Below are 22,750 nucleotides of genomic sequence, written 5' to 3'. Positions count from 1 at the left end.
TGTTTTGTCAATTAAGAAGCCCCTTTTACTGCTTCTGGAAACAGAAATTCAGGGTTTTACCTGAAACGTTTCCCACTAATGAATAAACCCTTTGCTGAGCCATGTCAAAGGCAAAAGGTTTCTTACTGGATTGGGGTAGTTTCTCTGGTTGCATTGCTGTTACTTCCACCTTGAGCTCTCAGTCTGAACTGGGAGACTCACCAAAATGGAAGTATATGCAAGATGCACTTGCAAAAATCAGATCAAGAGACCAAAGCTCCCTTACAAGAATTACACAGGGGTGTATGTACCACTTTTCTACTTTCTTTCTTCTCAGTATTTCCAGTAGCTATTATTAGTGAAAATATTATTAGTTAGTGGAAATACAGAGAAAACACACAGGTTTGAATCACAGACACACAGAAAGTGCAATGCCTATGAGATCAGGCCACTTAAAGTCCAAGGAAAATTGAATGGTGAAATAAACACTAGAAGGAAAAAGAACATTAAGAAAGGCAAAGGTTACTAAATAAAAGGTGTTCTTTGCTTTCATGTCCAGCTGAGGACAAAGACTGTGCACTGTAAATGGATACAAACTCTGCAACTAGCATTCAAATATACTGCACAAGTCCTGAATATCCTGTGCTATTTTGCACTGCAAAGGCAGATGATACAGGTCAGAGATCTGGTCGTAGATCACAACTTGAACTGAAGCCGAAGCCTGCAGTTTTCTCTGGGTCATGTATTTTTATATTCTTTCCTTGTGCTAGGCTAAAGATTGAAATATGCTTTACCTAGGTAATCTCTCTTATTAAAAGTAATGTGTTTTTTTGTTTGTTTGTTTTTTCCGGGAGAATGAGATATGAAGAACAAAACATAGCACACAATGCATGCATTTATATTCCACTGAAAGTGTTGTGAATGAGAGTGAAAACAAAAAAATTGTATGTAGATGAGAATATCTTTAACTGATGGTAGCATTTTATACTGCACCTTCAAGAATGTCACAAAGAGTAATTTGCAGGTGCATGGATGTAGCATTCACAAGCATTAGCTCTACACTGAGGCTAACAGTGATTCTCATGGCATTTTGAACAATTCAATCTCACACTGTGAACAAGAAGGCCCAATACATAACTGAGATGTTGGCTGTGTCTCGTACTTCTTCACACTCAAAAAATCAAAGCCATCTATGTTAGCCTACTACAACTTCCTTAAACCAAACAACAGTGAGAAATACTCGGTTCCTCTATATTTCCTTTTCTTTTGCAAAATTTGAAACTTCCTAACAACCTCCCCGCCACACTGCCTCCTGTCACCCCTCCATGTCATTGAAAATAATATTTGTAGCTGGCTGCGACAGTCAGCCACCGTGAGCAAAGCTGCTTGGTGCCAATGCTTGCGTTCATCACGCGAGCTTTGTTAGTCGTTCATTGTGCTCCTTATCGTTCTCTGCCATGGCCCTGCGGGCCCACAGTGCGCAGGGAGCACGGAGCGCAGTGGGAGTGGCTCCCCTTGCACCCTGTCCCCTTCCAGCCCCTACCTCTTTGTCCTCCTCCCCGTGCTCCCTCTCTGCTCGCAGCCCGAGACCCTTTCCCACATCTGGAGGAATTATTTGAAATGGAAAGGGCTCTTGAGAGGGCTGCAGTTGCCTCCTCCTTCTCCCTCGTCTCCTCATTTTCCTCTGAAATTGACTGCCCCGGCCAACCTTCTGCAGGGACGTGCTTTTAAGAACAGCTGCTGAAACAAAACAGTCTGAGCCATCACGCGTATCTCAGCAGCCCAGCAGGCCTGCAAAGACAGAAAACGATATTGACAAGTTTGGAAAGGGACGGACGCCGACTCTGATGCAGGCAGGCACTTGGGGCTTTTTTTTCATTAAATCTTTCACTGCTTAACGCAGTCCAACATATCATTCTGTACCTCCAGAGAAAAGCTTTTGGGGGCTGGAGCCAGAGATTAATCCCTCTGTAATTTCCACTGCTTCTGGCGGTACTAACTGCCAGGGGATTTTGGGGAGAGATAATGGCGCTGTTAACTTGTAACCTAGGTGTAAAAATGGTCCTAATAAAACCAGGAGAGCTGAGGCCCCATCAATATCCACCACGCACCCATTTTACTGGATGTAACAGATGCAATCTATTTGATGTAAGGCAGGAGGTTCTTCCTAATACAGCTGTTATTGTTGCGGAGATACTCAAACAACTGTCTTCCAGAACAACTCAGGTCAACCTCTAAGCAAACGTAAAGATGAGAAAACAGACTTAGGAAGAGGACTGGTCTGGATCTTCCTTTGGTGTAAAATGCAATTAAACAGGGTATAAAATCTGTGTATAATTAAACCGGTTTGGAATGATTCTGTCAGATATTTCATAATTAATGTTTATAGAAGAACAGATTTTCTGTTTTGCAAGAATCAGCAGATAATCAGCAGTTGATTGTTAACCTGCAAATATGCTGATCCAAGCGTAATTATTTTTACACATATACCTTGCCTTCCATTAAAATGTAAGCAAGAGACATTTTTTCTATCTGTAAAACTACAGTAGCATATGAGGCCCAATTTCTAAGCAATTCCAATTGTATTTTTTCTGTTTATCTTCTGCAGTTGATATTTTTTATTTATTTTTTTTAAAGAGTAGAATTCCTAATTTCAAATTCTTTGTACCATGTATGACTTTGGGCAAAGATTTTTCTATGCCTTATACTTTCTTGTCCGAAATCAAGATTAATCTTGATATAAGATTAATAGATGCTTTGATACTACGGTTAGGGTAATCATCCTAAGACCTAGAATAATATTACTATCCACTCTGTGTGATGTAACTACAGATACACTATGAACTAAGTGCAAGCTTACTGTAAACCCTTTTTGGACAAAGAAGAATAAGTAAAGATCTGTAGAAGTCAAAGGCCAAGAGAACAGAACACTAGGAATCCATCAGTGTGACAAAGAAAACAGGAGAAATTTAATACCATGAGACATAGTTTTCATTGGAAACTTCCATACTGCTGGTTTTCTGTTCTTTCCAATTTTCATGTGGTACCTCACCTCCCTGAATCTTCAGTTTTTTTGCCCCAGAGGAGCACATTGATGGCTCACACTGGTACCTATTAAACTTAACTGTGAATTTTCTGTATTTCAAGTGAAGTTTTGTAAATACAACTGAGCTTGTCTGTGGGGTTTGTTTAAACATTTCTAACCATTACTTCCATTTCCAGAAGCCCTGAAATGCTAATAGTCAAAATAAATTTCTCCTTTTACAAGAAATTCCATCCGACTCCACCACTTACTTCCTAAGCCTTATAGTTCATCTCATCCTGTGAAAGAGATCAGATTTAAGAGCTAGCCGTAGAACACATATGGCATGGATAATGATGAATCCTACTACATCAAAAGACAAATTCAGATGCAACACTTCACCTTTTTTATTCTTCATGAAGTCGAATAGTCAATACTAGGGAGTCAGTCACCAGTTTTCAAAAGTTGCTCCTAGACTTTGATAATATCTGCTGTTATTATCGAGTCTATTCTCATTTATGATCTTATTTCGATTAGGAGAGCAGTTCTAATGTGGATGAGATTCCAGGTGTACAACGGTAATAAAAGCAGACAGCCCTTAAAGGCATGCCCATGATAGCTGTGCTATGCATTTTTACTAACAGTCATTAGCAAAGTTTCTTTCCTGTCCCTCCCTCATCTTATTCCAACCATGCAAAATTTATCGCTGAGCAGAAGGCCGTCCAAATCTTAGACAATTTTTTCATGCGTTTCCTTGAGGATTGATGGGCCGTTATCAGAAGAAAATGCCAAATGACTGCTGGCACCTCCAGTCAGCTGCCATGAGCTGAGAATGTTACCTGTTTCACCCCCACAGCTGGCTGCAGTGTGATGACACCAGCAGAACACTGGGGAAAAGCTTGCTCAGTGCTACCTCAATGACACAGCCTTGTTTGTCTCCTTCTAAACAGAGCTGAAAACTGAAGTGTCCACAGAACGCTAAGAACACTGAAAACCGAAACTTCTCGAAATTCAGTTGCAACAAATACCTGACTGTTGGTAGGGCCTTTGAAAATTCTAGACAAAAAACTGAACAACGCTACAGAGGTAGAGGACCATATGGAACTTACTCTGCCCATAGCCAACAGAATAATTTGCATCTGTACAAAAAAGCATGAGTAGAACAAACTACTCATCAATCTATACAATATTCATACTGTCTGTAACATATACAGTGGTTTACCAGCTGGTATATGCTATGCAAAATGTCACTTCTGGTGAAATGCTTGGGAAAATGGAACTGTTGTTTATATCTTCTGTATGCTGAATTACCGAGAAACAGAAAAAAACATAACCTGCATACTTCTTATCTTTCTAAGTGCTTGTCTGTGTATCACTCTACAGAAAGCTTCAAAGTGTACATTCTTTGAGAAATGGGAAGCAAAGACTGAAGCACTGGATATTCTATTAGCAGCGGGAAAAATCTTTCAATTGGCCACAAACTCCACAGCACAGAAGATTAAATTTTAGTAGAAAATTATCAAATCAGCAGAAAATAAAATTGATCGTTCCCATGCACACTGAAAAAGCAATATTTTACTGAGAAGACTGAAGCCCTCAAAAACAACATAAAAGCTTGCCATAATGACAGATAGTTCTATTACAAAGGTACTGAGTGCATAATTAACTACTGCTAATACCTATCTGAATATTTAAAAAGAAGAAAAATTTATTCAAGTGGGATATAAGCTATTCATCAGAGCTGTGAAAAATATATAAATGAAACAGCTACAGCATGCCGTAGTCAGGCTATGTTTATGATCCTCTGACAGGAGATGTATAAATAGGAAAAATTTACCACTCATTCACTAGGGGCTAATGAAGTAGAACTAAGATCACACGTACACCATCACTCAAGAGTAGGACATTTGCAACTTCTCAATTTTATAAGGAACTGCCTGTTCAAGTCACATATTTTGCAACAAAGGTCATTTTTTTTGTTCCAGTCTAAACAGTAAACTGTAATTGGCTCAGAAGTTTCATTTTTCTTATGCTAATGTTAATTTAATGAGTATTCTCTACACATTTATGGAAATAGGTGATGAAGAACTTTGCTTTCTCTGTTCCCTAGTATCAGGCAGTTACATATAGCAAGGCATAAAAAGTGCCTCCAATAGAAGCTTCCTCCTCTGTAAAATGATTTATACTCTAGTATATACAACCACAACTCTATGATTTAAATTCACAAAAATGAAGAAAATCTGACCCTGTGCTTTCCATACTATCCAAACGAGTGCAAACATTTAGTTGCAAATGTGCAAACAGTTAAGTATGCATAATTTAAGAAAATGTTTTATACAGCTAAACATTTGTAATGGATAATCAAAAGTTTACACTCTGTAGACAGGTGCAAATAAGGTCTAAATTCTCAAACAACGGCAAGTTTCCAATCTCTGAATGTTCATTTTGAGTAATGCAAGCTGCATTACTGTGCCAGCCAATAGAGGCATATGGACAATATTCCTGAATATACTCTCAGTTCTGAAAGCTGTAACATTTGCCACTTGCAAGTGTAAACATATTTATGAATTCTTAGCATCATCTTATTCTGCTGACTTTATTCATCTGTAGCGCATAGCATTTTCTAGAAGCTGTGAATGATATGTAACTTAGCTCTCACTGACTGGTTTGAAATATTTCTCATGAATTTACTTTTATACAGATTCTACAAAAAAATGTGGCCCTGTATTTTCAGTCAGTGGATTAGCCCTAATATATTAGTTTCTTTCTAATTTATTTACATAGCCTACAACACACTGAACAAAGATCTGAGTGTGCCGGGTGCTCTGTGAATACTAAAAAGATTAAATAGAAAAACAACAGTACCATATGTTTCCAGCAGTATGCTAGAAAAATACTTTCCTAAAACCAACTCTATCCTTCAAGTAAGCTCAATGTAATGCCAAAATATATAGGAAGCATGCCTTCCTCCTGCTGCAAATACAAATCTCCACTACACTTATAGTATAAAAGTGTCCTTCCTACAATACTGACAAATTTAATTCTGCATATTGAGTTTTAGAAGCACACTTTACAGATAACTAAAATGGCAAAGGGAAAAACATGTTACAGTACCTGAAATGTATGAGCATATAAATAGGGTGGGGAATGACTGTATAATTGGTTGACAGTGACAGGACAAGGGTGAATGGTTTTAAACTAAGACGGGAGATTCGGGTCAGATATTAGGAGGAAGTTTTTCACACAGGGTGGTGAGGCACTGGAACAGGTTGCCCAAGGAGGCTGTGGATGCCCCATCCGTGTAGGCATTCAAGGCCAGGCTGGATGTGGCTCTGGGCAGCCTCATTTGGTGCACATAGCAGGGGGGTTGAAACTAGATGATCATTGTGGTCCTTTTCAACCCAGGCCATTCTATGGTTCTATGAAACCACAAGCAAGGAGAGTATTAGTATTGCCACAGAGAGAAGGACCACCCTGTTCACTGTTTCAGCTACCCTGGTTAACAAATCTGCTGATCTAAGAGAAGGAGGAACAAACAAAATTTAAAAGATAAAAGGAAAGGCTCTAGAACTCTGTCTTACTCTGTCAGGGACTCACTGAAGCTGTGACTATGCATCTTTAACCTCACTCTCTCCATAGGAACCTGCCTGGAAAGCGATGACAGATACAGTTATCATCTACAGACTTGACCAAAGGCCACCTTACTTACACCTCAGATTGCATAAGAAAAACTGTTAAGGGAGCAAAGAGTTGCTACCAGAACTGGGGCAGGTCCTACTCAACAAAGGCTGAAGGTGATCCTGTTTTTCCTTATAGGCTGACCGAGAAAAACATTCATCTTGGCAAGGAAGTATAATTTCCTCAATGCAATACTTTATGCATTTCGTAAATTGCTAGGTATAAGATGTAACTATCCACTACTTGAGACAGCCTACCAGTATTCCACAGTATTTGAACTGTGAACAGTAATGTTTACTCCACACTGTTGCTCATATTAGCAATGCCAGTCTGAGTTGCATTATTCAAATAACTATTCGTGTGTGTGTTGTGGAGTGAAGGTGAATAACTTAATCAGAGTTCAGTACGTGATAGTACTGAACACAACCATACACCTTCTAGAAAACCTCCCACAAAAGGAAGAGAAAAGAAACCAAAAGAGACAATTTGGCTGATGGCTTGAGAAGACATCCCATAACACTTTATACACCCAAAGTATTTCATTGTTGATGAATTTGCAAATAAATCTTCTAAAACAGTTCAAATCCTTCAACTTTTTAGTTGTTGCTGAGGTACAAGTAGCAACATCTATAGTACTCAATCATTTTGTTTTACTGGTGAACAAAGATTGATATGGTAGTCAGAAAATCAAATTAGAAGAAAGAGACAGGAATAAATATTCTACAGTGTTCCTGTACAATAAAACAAAATCTGATTTTCTCAGCCCTCCTCTTGCACTCAGCTCTTCCTCACTGCAATAAAAAACCTAGGCATTTCTCAGTATATTTCAAATTAAAAAAAAAAAAAGAAAAAAAGAATTTTTTTCTGAAAACCTGTAACCCAAGGCATGGAGTAGCTCCCACCTTAAATCTGCTGAGGCATGGGGAAGTGGGAGGCTGGGACTGAACCCTTCTCAAGTCACATTAGAAATGAACAGTGCTATTAACAGCACATGATGACCTTTCTGCACAGTGCTAAGAGGGTGTTTCCTTTGGCAACAGAGTTTATTCAACAGGTGCTATTATCACACTGCAGCTGCTGATCTTTCATTTCAAGGGCAAGATCAATTCAGTCATCCTCAGTGGTGTCCGTAGTGTATTTGTGGGGGCTGAAGAAGTTCAAGAAGGGAAGGATCATTTTATAGGTCCAAGCTCGTGAGGATCCAGGAGGTGAGTGACAATAGCTACTGCCTAAGGAAAGCAAGATCCAGAGCTGAGAATTCAGCCAAGTTTGACCAGCAACAGCCAGGAAACTCTACGACTCTCAGAGCATTTCTCCAGTGGAGACCTGTCTTCTGTGGCAACTGCAACCCAGCACCACATCTCTTAAAGAAGGAGTCTTTGGCCAGCTTTCAAAGCAATACAACAGTGGTGTAAGCATGTCACCACATACTGCATTGATTTTAATGCTGCAGCATCCAGCTCTCCTCCTTCTCATGCTCAGCGTTCTCATTCGGTACAAAGAGGGAAAATGAGACCTGGACGTGTCACATTAGAAGAAGCTGAAGATCAATGGAAGCCTCTGCTCACCCACTTCCCTGTTCCTTTATCTTGTAGAAAGCAAAGTTTTCTCCATTAGTACTGAGTTTCTTAAGGTTTCCAGGTGCTGAATGCCCAGAATTAAAAAAGCTATACATTTACTTTTGGGAAAGTCAATAAAACTATTCAGAAGATGAACTTGATTCCATATCTAACATGTTGTCATTGGAATAATTCTCTTCAGCCTTTCACTTAGCTCTATTCTTCTGTCTTTGATATTGTTTTCTGTACAAAAATTGTTTCTTCAACAGATGCTACATTCAGTGACCCAAAATAGGAGTGGAGGTTGTGAAAGAAACAAAGACAAAACTCAGAAGACAAATGTCATTTCAATTCAGGAGGGTAAACCAAGCTTTCTGTCCCACTTCTCACCTTTTTCATATCCCATAGAAGGTACAGGCACGGGAAAGAACTGCCATTACGGAGGTGGAAATTACAAAGCATCAGATGTCTGTTGCATACTCCTATAAAAGGAAAGGTGAATTCTTCTACCAGTTCTGTTTGCACATATCATTTTAATGAGGTGAAAAAAATGTGCAAGTGTGCAAAGAGCATATTTGTGCATGCAGTTCATGTCCTTATTTACCCTAGAGTAAAGTAACTTGGTCAAGTTACTTAACGTTAAGGATGGCAATGTGCTTCAACAGTACAGAGCTGCCCTGCATAAGCAGAAACTGACTGAAGTTTCACTGTATTTTTGCCTATCTTCTACTCATTTCAGGAGTTAATTATCTGTAAGAATGTTCTCTTAAAATAATGAATCCATTCGCAGCTGGAGGTCAAGTAAGCAACTGAATAGAGCAAGGGAGCTCATAGAGAAATAACTAAATTAAGGTTTTTAAAGTCTGATTTGCCTATTTAAATTTTAGCCAAGCTCCTCTTCACAAATTATAGACAATTGTCTTTAAAATATGGATAAATAATAACCCAAGTGAACCCATGTCAACGTGAAAATATTATCCACTTTATAATACAACATCTGCACCCTGAAAAAAATGTTGAACAAAGCAACAAGCCTTGATGTGTATCAGCAATCTCAAATAACTATAGATAATGGCAAGGAAAACAATCTTTTCTTTCCTACAGAGCTCTCTATCTCAGAGCTCTTCACAGATATTACCAAAGACATTTTGGGATCTTCAGCTACATCACCACCTCAGCCAGAACTGCCAGGAAAAAAGCCCCTGTTTCAAGGTAAAGCCCAGATTGCTGCCACATATGAACCTGAAATGTACACAGAAATAAACTCTAATGCACAGGTGCTACTGTGGAAGTGAAGAACTGCATTCAACACTTGCTGAAGTCACTACAAGAATATTAGGGAGTCTAATAAGGCATACTATCTTGCATATCTTAGGCTTACAAGTGAGATCATGGTCACAGCCCAATTTTTTTCTTAAATGACAGCCTTTTTACCATGTACAAGTGAGAAAGAAAGGTTGGCTTCTGTACTGAGAAGGCTGTCACATAAGCTATAAATAATGGACGTACCAGTCACACAGGAAACCTCACTTTTGCTTTCCCTCTGTGTTTTCTCTTGGATTGTTGATAAATATGACATCTATCCTCTCCATTCAGCTGGCTAATGGCCCTCATCTAACTCTGAAACATTGGACTAGCACTTTGGGAAGCCATCTGTATCCATGAAATAAAGATAAAGCCAGTGTTGCAAAGGCTTCTGTATTTCCAATCTCCCATTAATTGCCCCGCAGATCTTAGCACAAGGTGAACAAGCACTTATCTCCTAGCAGAACCTCATGAAATCCTACACAGGTGCTACCCAGAGCATATGGGCTTTGTCTAAGAAAAGTCCTGTGGGTCCTTCTCAGTGGAAAGACTTGGACTCATCAAACATCTTTTCATCCTTACCTGAGAAGGTATTTAGGCACACTAGCCATATCTCCTCAGCATGGTTACCAGAGGCAGCTGATACAAGAGTCTGTATGTCCACACACCATCACAAAACTAAAAGAGGATGTTACTGACATAAATTTACCACTCTCAGTATAGTACCAAAGAACAAAATGAGAGATCTAATATTAATAAGGATTAAGAAAAGTTAATTCATATTGCTTAAAACAGATCTAAGTGTTCAATTCATTCTAGATAGCAGTAGAGTCTCATTTGCTCTTTGAAAGGCATAATCAGTTGAAGGGCACATTTTTCTTCTCTTTGTTCTTTCCCATCAATTTTAATGGGTGCAGAACATCAGTCACATGAAATGTAATGGGACAAGAAGATGGATGAGTACATTTGAAGCTACTAGTCACAGGACAGAAAACATCCTGACAAAGTGACACTGGCAGCATAGGGTTCAACAATAGAGCCTGGACAATATTTAGTAAGTGAAACTACAGTGCTACATGATTTGGTATTCTCACTGGGCAAAATCCTTTCCCTGTCACTATTCATCATGTTCCCAGAGGTCAGACTTTCAAAGACATTCTCTTACTGAACATGACCAAGTGACATTTTTAATTCAAGGAAATACGTAAATCTGGGGACAAAGAGGTCATTTGGAGATTAATGGGAACAACCTCCTGTATTAAGAACTTAAAACTACTTCATCAAGAATGTTTTAAATGGTTTAATAAGATTCACACATCCGATTTAAAATATATTATTCCCAGAGGAGTAAAGAGACTTTATATCTAAGCTGAACTTACCAACAGCAACAGGACTCAATTGCTAATGAACAAGTGGCATAATGCCTATTTTCGTAAGTACTTGAAGAATACATTACCAATAATAATATTTATAATTCTGAGAACACTAAAAAGCTTCTGAATAATTGGCACAGAAAAATAAAATATACAAATGAAAAAACAGCATCCCCATTATCTGAGAAGAGGTTCATGGAAAATTGCAAATAAAATTCCAATCATAGTTGACACGCAGCGAGGGAAAAACAGTCTTCCAACAAATTGAACTCAGCCCCGTCTGAACTGCAAGGAAGCGTGGGATTCAAGAGCAAAGCTAACACTAACATTGAAAAATGCTGCCAGATCTAAATTCTACTGCAAAGACCTACCTGTGTAATAGTTTTACTGATAATCACTGACTGGATCGATCTAGTATTTTACAATGCTTATTGTGATCACCATAATTATTATCAGTCAATATTACCCTGGTTTCTTCATTAGCCATTAACCGAGATCTCTACAGTTAATCTTTAAAGCTTTAAGTAAAACAAAACTTTATACCAGAAAGGGAAAAGCGAAACCAGATATTCAAATATATCTACAAGGAAAGGAACTGAAGCCAGACTTTGAAGTCCCACTGCTGTGCTAAATAAGCCCTATTCCTCAACACGTCACATACATCCAGCCAGTGGCATGCAAAAGCCAGAAGGCAAAAAGCCAGCTTTTGGCACACACTCTTAAACAGGGCAATGTCTTTCTTTGGCATCACAACACACATGGTAATGTGACTGTGTATTCTTTTCTAACAAATACTGTGTTGGAAGCCATTTACATAAGCACTCCTTGATATACATATATATATATACATAGTCTCCTCTTCCACTAGATACAAGACTGCTCTCTAACAGCACCTCTACAGGAAGCATGCACTGGTAAAAATGGGAGGATTTTTCCAACTACCCTACCAGAATACCAAGTCACATATCTCACAATGGAAAATCCACCAACAAAGGAAATTCCACATCAGGAGAAGGTTTGAGATTTCACAAAGAGTACAAACAACTCTAGAAAGCACAAAACATTTTTGTGAAGAGAACTTTACTCACTTGGCTTCCATATTTAATTTTATGTACAGTAACACTCTATTTAAACAGTCATGAACATAAGATGGTTCAAAAGTTAATTAACCCAAATGTTTCTCTAAGAAAATACTCAGACATTTTAGGAAGTGCGTTTCCTATGTTTCTTCTTAACAAGAACATTTTGGTGATAATATTTACTATCTCTTTATTAAGCATTTTGAACAAATTATACACACCAGGGAAAAGAATCTAGACAGCACATACGCTTTCTGGAATTCCTCTTTATACACTTAAGGATCTCTGTCTTTCCTAGCAGCAGAACACACAACAAATAGAAAGGGGGAAAAAAAAAAAAAAAGGCTAAAAACACATTACAATAAGAGAGATGATGCCACCTGCACTTTTAGTAACCTTGACTTATGAGAAAGCATTCCAAATACTGAACTTTAATTAATAATTGAACCTCCTTCTCCCATCTTTTCCTGCCATTAAAAAATATTTTTAACTGACAATTAATATGCCAGTGGATATCATAAGGAAACTGAATACATCACATTCTAGCTATGAGAAAGTCTGAATAATGATTATTCCCCAAGCAGTTTCCCTGCAAGTCCATCACTACAATATGCAAAAGCACATTATAAGTACAACTCAACATATGAAATAGGTCAGCCCATTTTTCCGTTAGACTGCAGGTAACTGAAGATAATATATATATTTTTTCTGATTATTTCAATTGTTCAGTCCTGCAAGAGGATTTTCCACACAGTTCACCCCTTGTCCTCAGGGCACAAATACTGGCACTGCAGCCAGAATTTCTACCACAGTTAATTCCTTCTGTGACATTAGAGAGCAGCCAAACACTTCATGACTTTGTGGACCTTTCCCAGCAGCCTCTCCAGCTTACCACATGCAGACATAAAAGCCGTGTAGATATTTGCAAGCGAAATGGTCCCTAAAGGCATATACAAGAGTGCAGTGGCAGAACCTGAAATCCTCGACAGATACTGGTCAGGGTCTCATGCCATGCAGCCACAGCTGGCTCCTGCTGGTACACTGAGGACAAACATCTCCTTTCTCCTTAGGACCACACATGACTTCTAACCCCACAGCCTCACCACTCCAGCAGTGATGGCTACCACAGACACTCTGAACATCCTACATAGGAGCATTTGCTGTTTCTTAAATCTTTCAAGGTCATCCCAATTCCTTTCCATTTTCTTAAGCAGTAATTAAACCTGATTGGTATTAGTGAACTCTTCCCAGTAATCGTGAGGCTGCTCTTTTAATGAAAAGCATCTTCTCAAGACAGTGGAATTCCAAGAGCCAGAAAAAAAATAATAACAATATGGAATAAAACAACAACAGCAATCCTCCAGCTAGTTGGAGAACACAAGGCTAAGCTGCATCTATCAAATTAAAGGTGCTTGTAGACTTTTGCAGATGGAGTTCTCTCAGGTTCAACTCTGGCACTAATGCATATGAAGCATATGAATTCTACACATGACTTGGTAGGAAGATTACTCATTCTACACTGCTTATGTTGTTTCAGAGGTCAAACTTCATGGTCAAAACCTTCAGGGAATAAACCATACACAGTCAGACCACAAAGGAAATGAAAACGAATGTTTGCTTTGCTTCATTTCACTGATTATTAGGGTTTGCCTCTGTTTATTTAAAAAAAAAAAAGAAAGAAAAGAAAAAGGGAAAAAAAAAAAAAGAAAGAAAAAGGTAACCTTCCTCCTGGAGAGAAAGAATGAACAATATTTTTCCACCTGAGAGAAGAAGGATAGGTAGTTTCCTAACTTCCTCAAAGTGAAACAATAAAAAAACCACAACAATGAAGGTCATGCAAGTTCACATCATCACATTATGAAGAAATGACTGAACAGATGCCGTTTGCCTGTCCACACTAATGCTTTAACCTTAAATACAAAATGCAAACAACTATAAGAGACAATTTCCAATGGGTTATATGAAGAAATCACAATTCCATTTCAAGGCTCAGTCCATGGCATAAAAAAGGACTATTGGGAAAATTATTTTTATGAACCACTGCTTCTTATAAAAAATTATAAGTAACCTGTTAACAGTCATTTATTTCACAGGAGAACAGAATGATTTTTGTTTTAATAATAACACAAAAGAAAAATAGTAAGCTTATAACACACAAAATAGCTAGTATCTATCTTCACTGCAACCACAAAGCAAGTTCTATAAACAATTATCTCCATCTAAGTTTTTAAACTATTCCATTTATTGATGTTGAGGTGATACTTATAGGCTGGTAATTCCCCTTGCTTTTGAAAAATGATTAGCCTAACAGTATCATCAAACTAACTTTCATAAAGCCACTATCACAAGAACAACTGTAGTTGAAATTAGGCAGTGGGTTTAAAGTTATAGGGTGAACAGAAAAGAAAATACTATTACAAAATCTCATTTCCTCTACAAAAAGAGGTCAAAAAAGCCAAAGGCCCAGGTATTTTTCAACTTCCAGACACTGGACTTCATGAAATCCCTGGAGTAGAAGAACTGCTGGTTGCTACCAGGCCTTGTCGTGCAGGACGCCACAAAGGTCTTACCTTAAGAGGACTTCTGGATGAAATGGCTCACTGTCAGTTAACACAAAATGGCTGACATTGTAAACCCTTTAATACTTCCCCCCAAAACAACAACTAAACCCCTACCATATGCTTCTTTGGCAGCTATCATTCCTGCCAATGCTGAAGGTAGCAAAATTGGCTTCCTGACATCACTGACGGGTAAGACTCACATGAAGCTGTTTTGCCTTAGGCCTGAGGATTATATCCATAGCAAAACACATCAGGAAGCCAGCCTCCAGAAAGGCTAGCTCTCTGAAAAATGTACAAAAATCTGATCATTAGAAGAATCCTTAATCCCCGTTGTTAAATTCAAGATGTAAAGAATAGAAAAGACTGGAGAAAATCATACTATTCAATACCTCAACCGTTTTTTTTTTCATGGCATTGCATATCCCTGTAGGTTACTGATATAATCTCAGTATGGCTTTTATAGCTGCCACTGTTGTACCCATCCCCTGAATTGTTATCTCACAGACTATTGTCTGCTTTTTTTATCTCATGACTTTTCCTTTATCCTTCCTCCTGAGGTATGTGCAGGAGCTGTATGCCTTTTACAAGACAGTAAACAAGCACAGAAAATGAAAGCCTGGCTACAGTGAATTCAGTGGCAACATTTCAGGGTTTCCTGGATTTTATCAGGGAAAAAAAAGTGTTTTATCAACAGCAGTTGGGGTGACAGCAAAAATAAGGCTTAGGCTCTTAATGTATAAATCAGTGTATATCACAGTATAAATACAGTGATCCCCCCCAAATCCTGCTCTAGGCTTTTAGGAAACCAGATGACAACTTCCTTCCATGCCTGGTTGAATGCATTGCCACCAGCTGTCTGGGCAGCCAGGGCTGTTTACCTTAGAGCAGCCCAGATCCCCATGGCACCATCCTCCAGGACTCCCCAGGGAGCCTTCACAATTCCGTGTTGCTCTGTGGTAGGAGCGTAAGCCCAGGCCAGAGGCTCTGGGGGTCTGTCTCTATTGGGCAGCCAATGCTGCTGAGGTCCAGCTCCTCTGCAAGGACCAAACACTCAGTCGTTAGCAATGCCCCAACACAGAAACCTCCTCTGGAGTACAGTTTGTATAAACCTAGTTACTTAGATGAACACTGCTCAATTACCAGTTTAAAGAAAAGAAGCAAGCAAAAAGAAAAGCCAGAGAAGCTGTGACTGCTAACCACAACCATCTCCTATTCATCAGGGAAAGCCAGTTTTTATGAAGTTAATTTTAAAATTCTTTTTACTTCAGCAGAGAAGTTCCAAGCAGTTCCTAGGACATGGCTAGAAATGCCTGACAAAGTCTACTTGATCATCTTTTTACTATAAATGCCTTGGTCTACTAATATGAGACAGTGCAGCTGTTAGGAGAACTCTGTAAAGCTGGGCTCTAAACTTCTGCAGCTTAACTGAGAGAAAATGATACACCTACAGTTTCGTTAAATCCTTGAGCACAATTTTTTTTCTTTTTTTTTAAATTTCAAACAGATAATTCAATATTCAGAACAGCTGCATGGAAGGATTCAGAATTGGGGGTCTCTTTTGTTTATAAATTTAGATACGAACTAGAAGGGAATATTAGGGATTGCAGTGACATTAAATCAGATCTGCTTTTGTTACTGATTTAATTTAAGTGGGACAGTTCAACTAACTTCCACAAAATTATATCTAGATTCTTTTCTGTTCACATTTTCCAGAGCTAAAAGTATCCTGCCACAAAATTTCTATTAAAAATAAAGATTATGTATAAATGAACCCCAAAATACATTTGAGGTGATATAGCACAAGATGGTACATTCCCATTTCTGGTGAGATTCATGAGGAGAGTCTGGAATAGGTAATAGTACACAGCAAAAAAAGGTGATACAAAATCTTTTGTCAGACACCTTCAGAAAAGGAGAGTTAGTGACAAATTCCACACTGAGGAGTAGTCACGTAATGTCTCTCATGGCATAAGAACCAAAAATGAGTATTAGTGGCTGGAGGCTGGTTCAGAAAGAAAATAAAGATCACATTATCTAGTGTATTTAATTCTCTGAATAAATCCAGACTTCACTAAGATCAGAGAAGGCAGGTCCCAATGACAAAAAAACACTCTTGGCCTCCAGTCTTCTTTCATTATTGCAATGCCAGCTATTAGGATCATGCTCTGAAAAATACAGAAGTGCCTCTGCTTTCTCAGCAGGCAGGCCTGATGTCTCTCCTGTGAACACTTTTCAGTGTGAAGAGATGAACCACTACTACTCAGTACTTCAAGTAGCCCAAGGGATGTCAAAACGAACATAAAATCAGAACTCTAAAGTGGTGAAAATTTGAGCCTTATGCTAATTATGGAAACCAACACAAGAAGCAAACTGCATAATCAGTCTTCAGAGGATTTAAAAACGCTGCAAGCAGGCTCTACTATCATCTAAGGTCAAATGTAAAATGAAAATGTGCAACCTTTTAGCTTTAATCCCAGCTCTTCTATCACTTACTTTTTCGAGCCATCCCAGACTGCCTCTGTTTTCCCTTCCAGCTTCCTTCTCTTCTCCCTTTCAATTTTAACTTCATCTGACCTGAGACAGTTTCTTGTTATGTAACTCCAGAAAGTTTACAGTGGTCTTCAGCTGACCTCTGAAAGTACTGTGTTCTCTCTCTCCCTTTCCTCTTTTTCTCTGCGTTAAATTCCTCATTTTGAAAACAAAGCTTAAAAATTCCAGCAAACAGAAACATTTCCATATGATATCCATAAAACTGAAAGGAAAATCAGCATTTCCTTGAGTTTCACCTAAAGCTAGTAAAGATCACTGGTGACAACTGATTAGATGCTGCTCCAGTCCCACTCATAGAATCACAGAATCACAGAATTGCTCAGGTTGGAAAAGATCTTAAAGATCATGAAGTCCAACCACAACCTAACCATACTACCCTAACTCTAACAACCCTCTGCTAAATCATACCCATTCCATTCAGTCTTTGGCATATTACCTCTTACTTTCCACTAAGCAGGAAGATTTCTCGCCATTTAGCTAAGAAATTACTTAAATTCTCTTCTTTCAAGTTCTATTCGTAATAGACACCAGCACCCAACAGGTCCCACCTAATTAAGGGACTCAAAGTAGACTTCCTACTTGGCTGCATGTTCATTAGCTCAATCCTGCTTATGCAGCATGCTGGAAATAACAACGAAGTGCCTCACAAAGTAGAATGTAGGGCCATAAATTTCAAATTGAGACAACTTCGATTTATCCACCGGCAGGCGTATGGAGACAAGGACTTTGGTGGGTGCTCAGCGGCACTAGATGCTGCCTGGTGCCTTCTCAGGGGGAAGTTGAGAGCAAAACTGAGGCATTTTCATGCCCTGAGGACAGGTGAAGAGGCACTCAGGAGCACAAGGGTGCTTCACCAATGCATAGTGGTACCTGAAAAGCTTTTATTCTTAGAATGTGAGGGTTTGACTTTTTGTTTTAATGCCAATTGACACATGCGAGACACAGCCATCAAAATAAAGGTCTTTAGCATTCAAACAAATGCTGTTTTCTGAGCGGGCCCCCATGGTCCCTGCACTGCTACCCCAGTGACAGGCAATGAGCCTGGAGGAGGGGGTGGGGAAGAGCAAGGAATACATATTCTAAGGACGTCTTCATTTCCCAGCAGCTCTACAACAAAAAGCTCTCCAGTGCTGAATCGACCTCAGTACAAACAGTAGCAGAAAACAAGTCTCGCTGTAAGCATTTGCATGGCTTTCCTCTGCAGACATGCTTTGCTTTCCTTTGTTTATTGCATTTTCAGTACACGAGCACACTGACCGCCCACAGAATCAGGTAGCCTAGTACTGGAAAGGTGAGAGATGAGGCGAGGATCGCTGCCTTATATGAATATAAATTACTCTATCTGATCCACATATGCTAGTGAGCCACAGCTCATCCTCAGTCAGTTCATGTCCCTGACAGGCTAACTTGTCCCAGACTCTCCAGAAATCATGCAGATGAAAGAGCCAAAGCTGAGGAATAGGAATTATAGGACTGGAGAGTTAAAAAGGGATTTGCGTATCAAGTAGTAATGCCTGTCTTGGCTTAATTTAATTTATCATATTCTATTGCTGCTTCCACCTCCCACCCACAGCAGCAAACCAGGACTGTACACAGAGATAGCTGTGCTGTGAGCCGCTGCCTGATCCCTGCTGTAACACCTGGTTACTAACATGCTCAGTATCCTTTGGGCTCTGACCTGCATACACTGAAACAAAGATAGCAAGGGGTTTACAGATGAACATAGGATCTGGCAGTGAGCATACTAAGTCATTTCTCAGCTCTCCTTCTGCACCTTATCAGTGACATTTCCCTAACAGCACAAGATGCAGCACCAGGCTCACTGCATTTAACTCCCCAAGGAACCTCACTCAGGTTCTCCTCAGGGAAGCACCTTTATCTGGAAGCACCAGAGTAGAAAGTAAAAGCATTAGTTCATTCTGCACCTTGGTTGTTTGTATCCACAAACACTCCAACTCAACAGCACAGAGGATAAATAAAGGGAAGAATGCCCTAGCATCTTGCCCCCACCCTTTTAATTTGCTAATCATTTCAGTAGCATTTATTGCTGTGCAACGTTAATGCAAGGAATGTTTCACAAATGCATTCACTGTGAACCAGAAATAGCTTCTTTTCTTGCTAAACACACGCAGCCATTCTAAGATTGCCTAATCCCCTTCAGAGTGCAACCCAAATTTCTCATTCTCTGGCACGGAAAAGCAGGCACCGACCTACTCCAGTCTCTCCATTTTGCACTTTCAGATCAGTTTGGCAGTTCAGAGCTGGGAGGGGGAAAGGGAGGAGATGGAAACGTGCTGCTGTGCTTTTCCCTCTGCTACTGCTATAAGAAAAGATGATGGTTGGATTATGAGCAACTATTGAACTAAAGGGAAGTGTTCCACCTAGAGACTATCTTCACGTGCCAGAGCAGCGGGCAGTTACCTGCAAGCAGACATTCTTTTAGAATTGAACATGCCTGACAGTTCATTGGTAAAAAATGATGCAGAGGTATTGCCCCCAGTAGTAATTAACAATGTTAATCTTCTTCTTCCTCTCTATGGTGATAAAAAGAGTCATTTTTGTATTTAATTAATGCAGAGGATCATTTTGGAAACTGGCTAATGAGGCTCTGATCACATTACCATGAAAATGTGCATTAACACTGCAACTGAGGAGGCTGCTTCATGTGTAGAGAATCCACTTTGTAATTAGCCCACTGCGAAATGAATCACGTCAGGAGGAACTCGCAGGGAACCAGTCGGCAATGGGCACTTAGCCGCTGCTGTGCCAATAGACCACCAACGCTGTGAGCTGTTTTCTCCTCCGTGCTGCCTGTCAGCAGCAGCGCAGCCCCAAACTGCAGCGCTCAGCCTCCGTCAACGGCAGTGTGTCAAAGCGAGGACAAATTACGGAGGGGGAGCGAGCAGATGCTGAAAGGCACTAAACTTCAGTCTGTGAGGTTCCGCTGTGCCGAAGGAAAAACAAACAAAAAGCCGCAAATCAAATGCTGATTCAATGGGATCCGTGCAAAATTGTGGGCTATTATGGTAAGTGCTTGTTTCGTCTTTTCTCGTCTTATTCCGTAGGAGCTGGGAACACGTTAGCAGCACACTGCTACGCTGCTGCTCATGCTGCTACCATACTATTCTCCTGCTGCTGAATGAGACGCCGAAATAATGGGATGGGATTAGGATCTTTGTCTAGTAGTAAGCAGGAATAACACACGCAAGGGATGAACAAGAAGCACACCTCACCCATGGAGACCCTGTTGTGCTTGGTACCTGGTTAAAGGTAACAAGCATATTCTGGAATAATTTCCATTTTAATTAATTTGCAAATTTAATACACATCTCAGCCAGCACAGACACCATAAAAACTTTGTTCCTTAACTTAGAAATACCTGACACCACAGACCCAACGTTATCAGAGACAGCAGTGCAACTTTACTGAAATGAGTCTTATTAGCAAAGCCAAGGGCTCTGTCAAAACACCACCGACATGGTTCAGTGAGACTGCTGCTATATGACTGACATCTTGGCAGAAGATGCACAAAAATGTTAAAAGAATCCCACAGGAAGTCATCTGAAGGGGGAGTGGCAAACGAACAGAAAACAACAGACACCCAAAATACCAGTAATTACCACCCGCCGCCCCCTCCCCCAGTATAACTTAGCAAATTTGCAAAAGGAAAAAATAAAAGCAAAAGAAAACAAAAGCATCTCTACTTACTGTCTGCAAAGCACACACATTTTTAGTCTGGAGATGCTGGTAATATCCTCTGCACTCACCTGTGAAACTTCATAGAGCAGTTTGTAGTGTTCCTCTCTCTTCTGAAAAGTGCACAGATTGCAGCCCATTCTAATACGAAACACAGGAGCAAAGCCTCTAATTTCCCCAGCACTGGAAGGCAAATGCACTGACAGGGAATCACCCTCCAGACTTGACTACTGTTTTTCATCAGTCACTCCAGCCCAGAAACACAGACACACCACTGTGCGCGGGAAGCACCAGGCAGGGCACTGTGTAGCAGCATGCTCTTCTTCCCTTTCCCTAACTATCTTACACTCACGTATACACACAGAGTTTCGACTCAGTTCATGGCAACACTCCCCCTGTCTCTGCATCAGTGCACATGACTACACAGATTCTCACTCATGAATATTAATAGCCTCTCATTGATTATTTATGACAGAACGTGTTAGCGGGGAGGAGTGTCATAGCTGCTGCTGATGACAGATGAATATTCACTAATTAAGAAGCAAATGTACTGTGGTTAAACAAAATTCACTTGTGTCAATACCATCTCTGTTTATTAAGGTTAGAGGGACTGGGGCTCGTGCATTTCACCCACGCTTGCCTTAATTTTTATAGTAATTGTGAGACTAATTCATGAATGGGGACAGGAAAGGCACAAGCCAAGTCTTATGTTAGGTCTCCACCTTGTGCAACAGGGATCATCTAATACATTTACGGTATTTGTAAGCATTTTAAGGGAGTGCTTATAAAACCTGGGCTGATGTTGCTAAAAAATTAAAAGCAAAAAAGGAGAGAAAATTAACCCAGATGCTTTCACTGCTAGCATCAACTATGACATAGCCAAATTTAGCCAAAATTTCAGTGTACTCATAAAAAGCACAAGTCTGCAATAACTCATCATAAATACTCAGTACTATGTGGAATTGCAGCATTTTACATATATGCACACACTGTACTGCTTATTAAATAATCTTGCTTACAAGTCACTTTTGGCATGTAAAACAGATTAGTAGTAATTATAGCCCCAGTTCAACAGCTATACCCTCTTGGACTCCCAGATATCAAAGCTCCTATTATAACATGTCATTATATCTAATTTTACCATTTGTAAATTAGATTTTAAAGCCTCCGCGGTTCTCAGTGTGTGTAAAAGGCAAGAATGCATTTAAAATTAAACCTACATGTTAAATGCTAGGATCGATGGAAATCACCACTTAATTCCAAGTTGACATTAATTCCTATGCTGTATATTGTGTAATCCATTAGAAAAATTCCGCAAGGTAATAAGAACCATAAACAGAGATGGAACATGAAAACTTTCTTTTGTTTCTTCATTCCTTTATCAGTAACTCTGCTAATCGAGAACTATGCCCTCGTTACAAAGCATCTTTAATCTGGAGGCGATAGCAGGTGGGATCCAAAGCAAAAATAATTACTTGGAAACCAATGAGACCAGTTAGGAGATTGACACTGGGCCCTAAAGAGTTGTAATTACTAAGCACTGATGTACAGCTACTGTGTGGGGTTTTTTTTGGTGCAGTTTCCTAAAAGTGCTTTGTCAAACATTTAAAATCGATAACAGGAAATGATTCTAATGAGCACTAATTGTTAACAAATTGGCTTTGCATCCAGGAGCACCTCAAACACCACCACCACTGAGTAGCAAGAAGATCAACAGTCATGCACTGCTTATCAGTCCTGCCCCTTGGGATGCAATAATCCTATTTTCTGGGCCTTCATTTTACCTAACGGCCAGGATGTAAGCCAAACAGAGAAACCTAGGGGAAAGACTGGACCATTGCTGCGAACTCTATGTACAAGTAAAGCTTGCGAGAACCTCTATGTAAATTACAGATAGTTTGGAACTAAATTTTAATTAATTAAATTTAATCTCCTTTAATAAATGGGC

The 22,750-nt window shown here is 39.6% G+C and overlaps 1 protein-coding gene across 1 annotated transcript in view; it reads right to left on the bottom strand.

Moving 5' to 3' along the window:
* Positions 1 to 21,273, bottom strand: part of PDZRN4 (PDZ domain containing ring finger 4) — a 105,466-nt gene extending 84,193 nt beyond the window's left edge. Inside the window, exon 1 of the mRNA XM_010707016.3 lies at positions 20,874 to 21,273. Coding sequence (XP_010705318.1) covers positions 20,874 to 20,942 — 69 coding nt within the window. The 5' untranslated portion in view covers positions 20,943 to 21,273. The remainder of the gene's footprint in view (positions 1 to 20,873) is intronic.
* Positions 21,274 to 22,750: the final 1,477 nt, after the last annotated feature.

Source organism: Meleagris gallopavo, chromosome 1 (genome assembly GCF_000146605.3).
Source record: "Meleagris gallopavo isolate NT-WF06-2002-E0010 breed Aviagen turkey brand Nicholas breeding stock chromosome 1, Turkey_5.1, whole genome shotgun sequence".
Classification (NCBI taxonomy): domain Eukaryota; kingdom Metazoa; phylum Chordata; class Aves; order Galliformes; family Phasianidae; genus Meleagris; species Meleagris gallopavo.
Note: the sequence above shows the minus strand (reverse complement) of the source record. Positions and strands in the feature narration are given on the sequence as shown.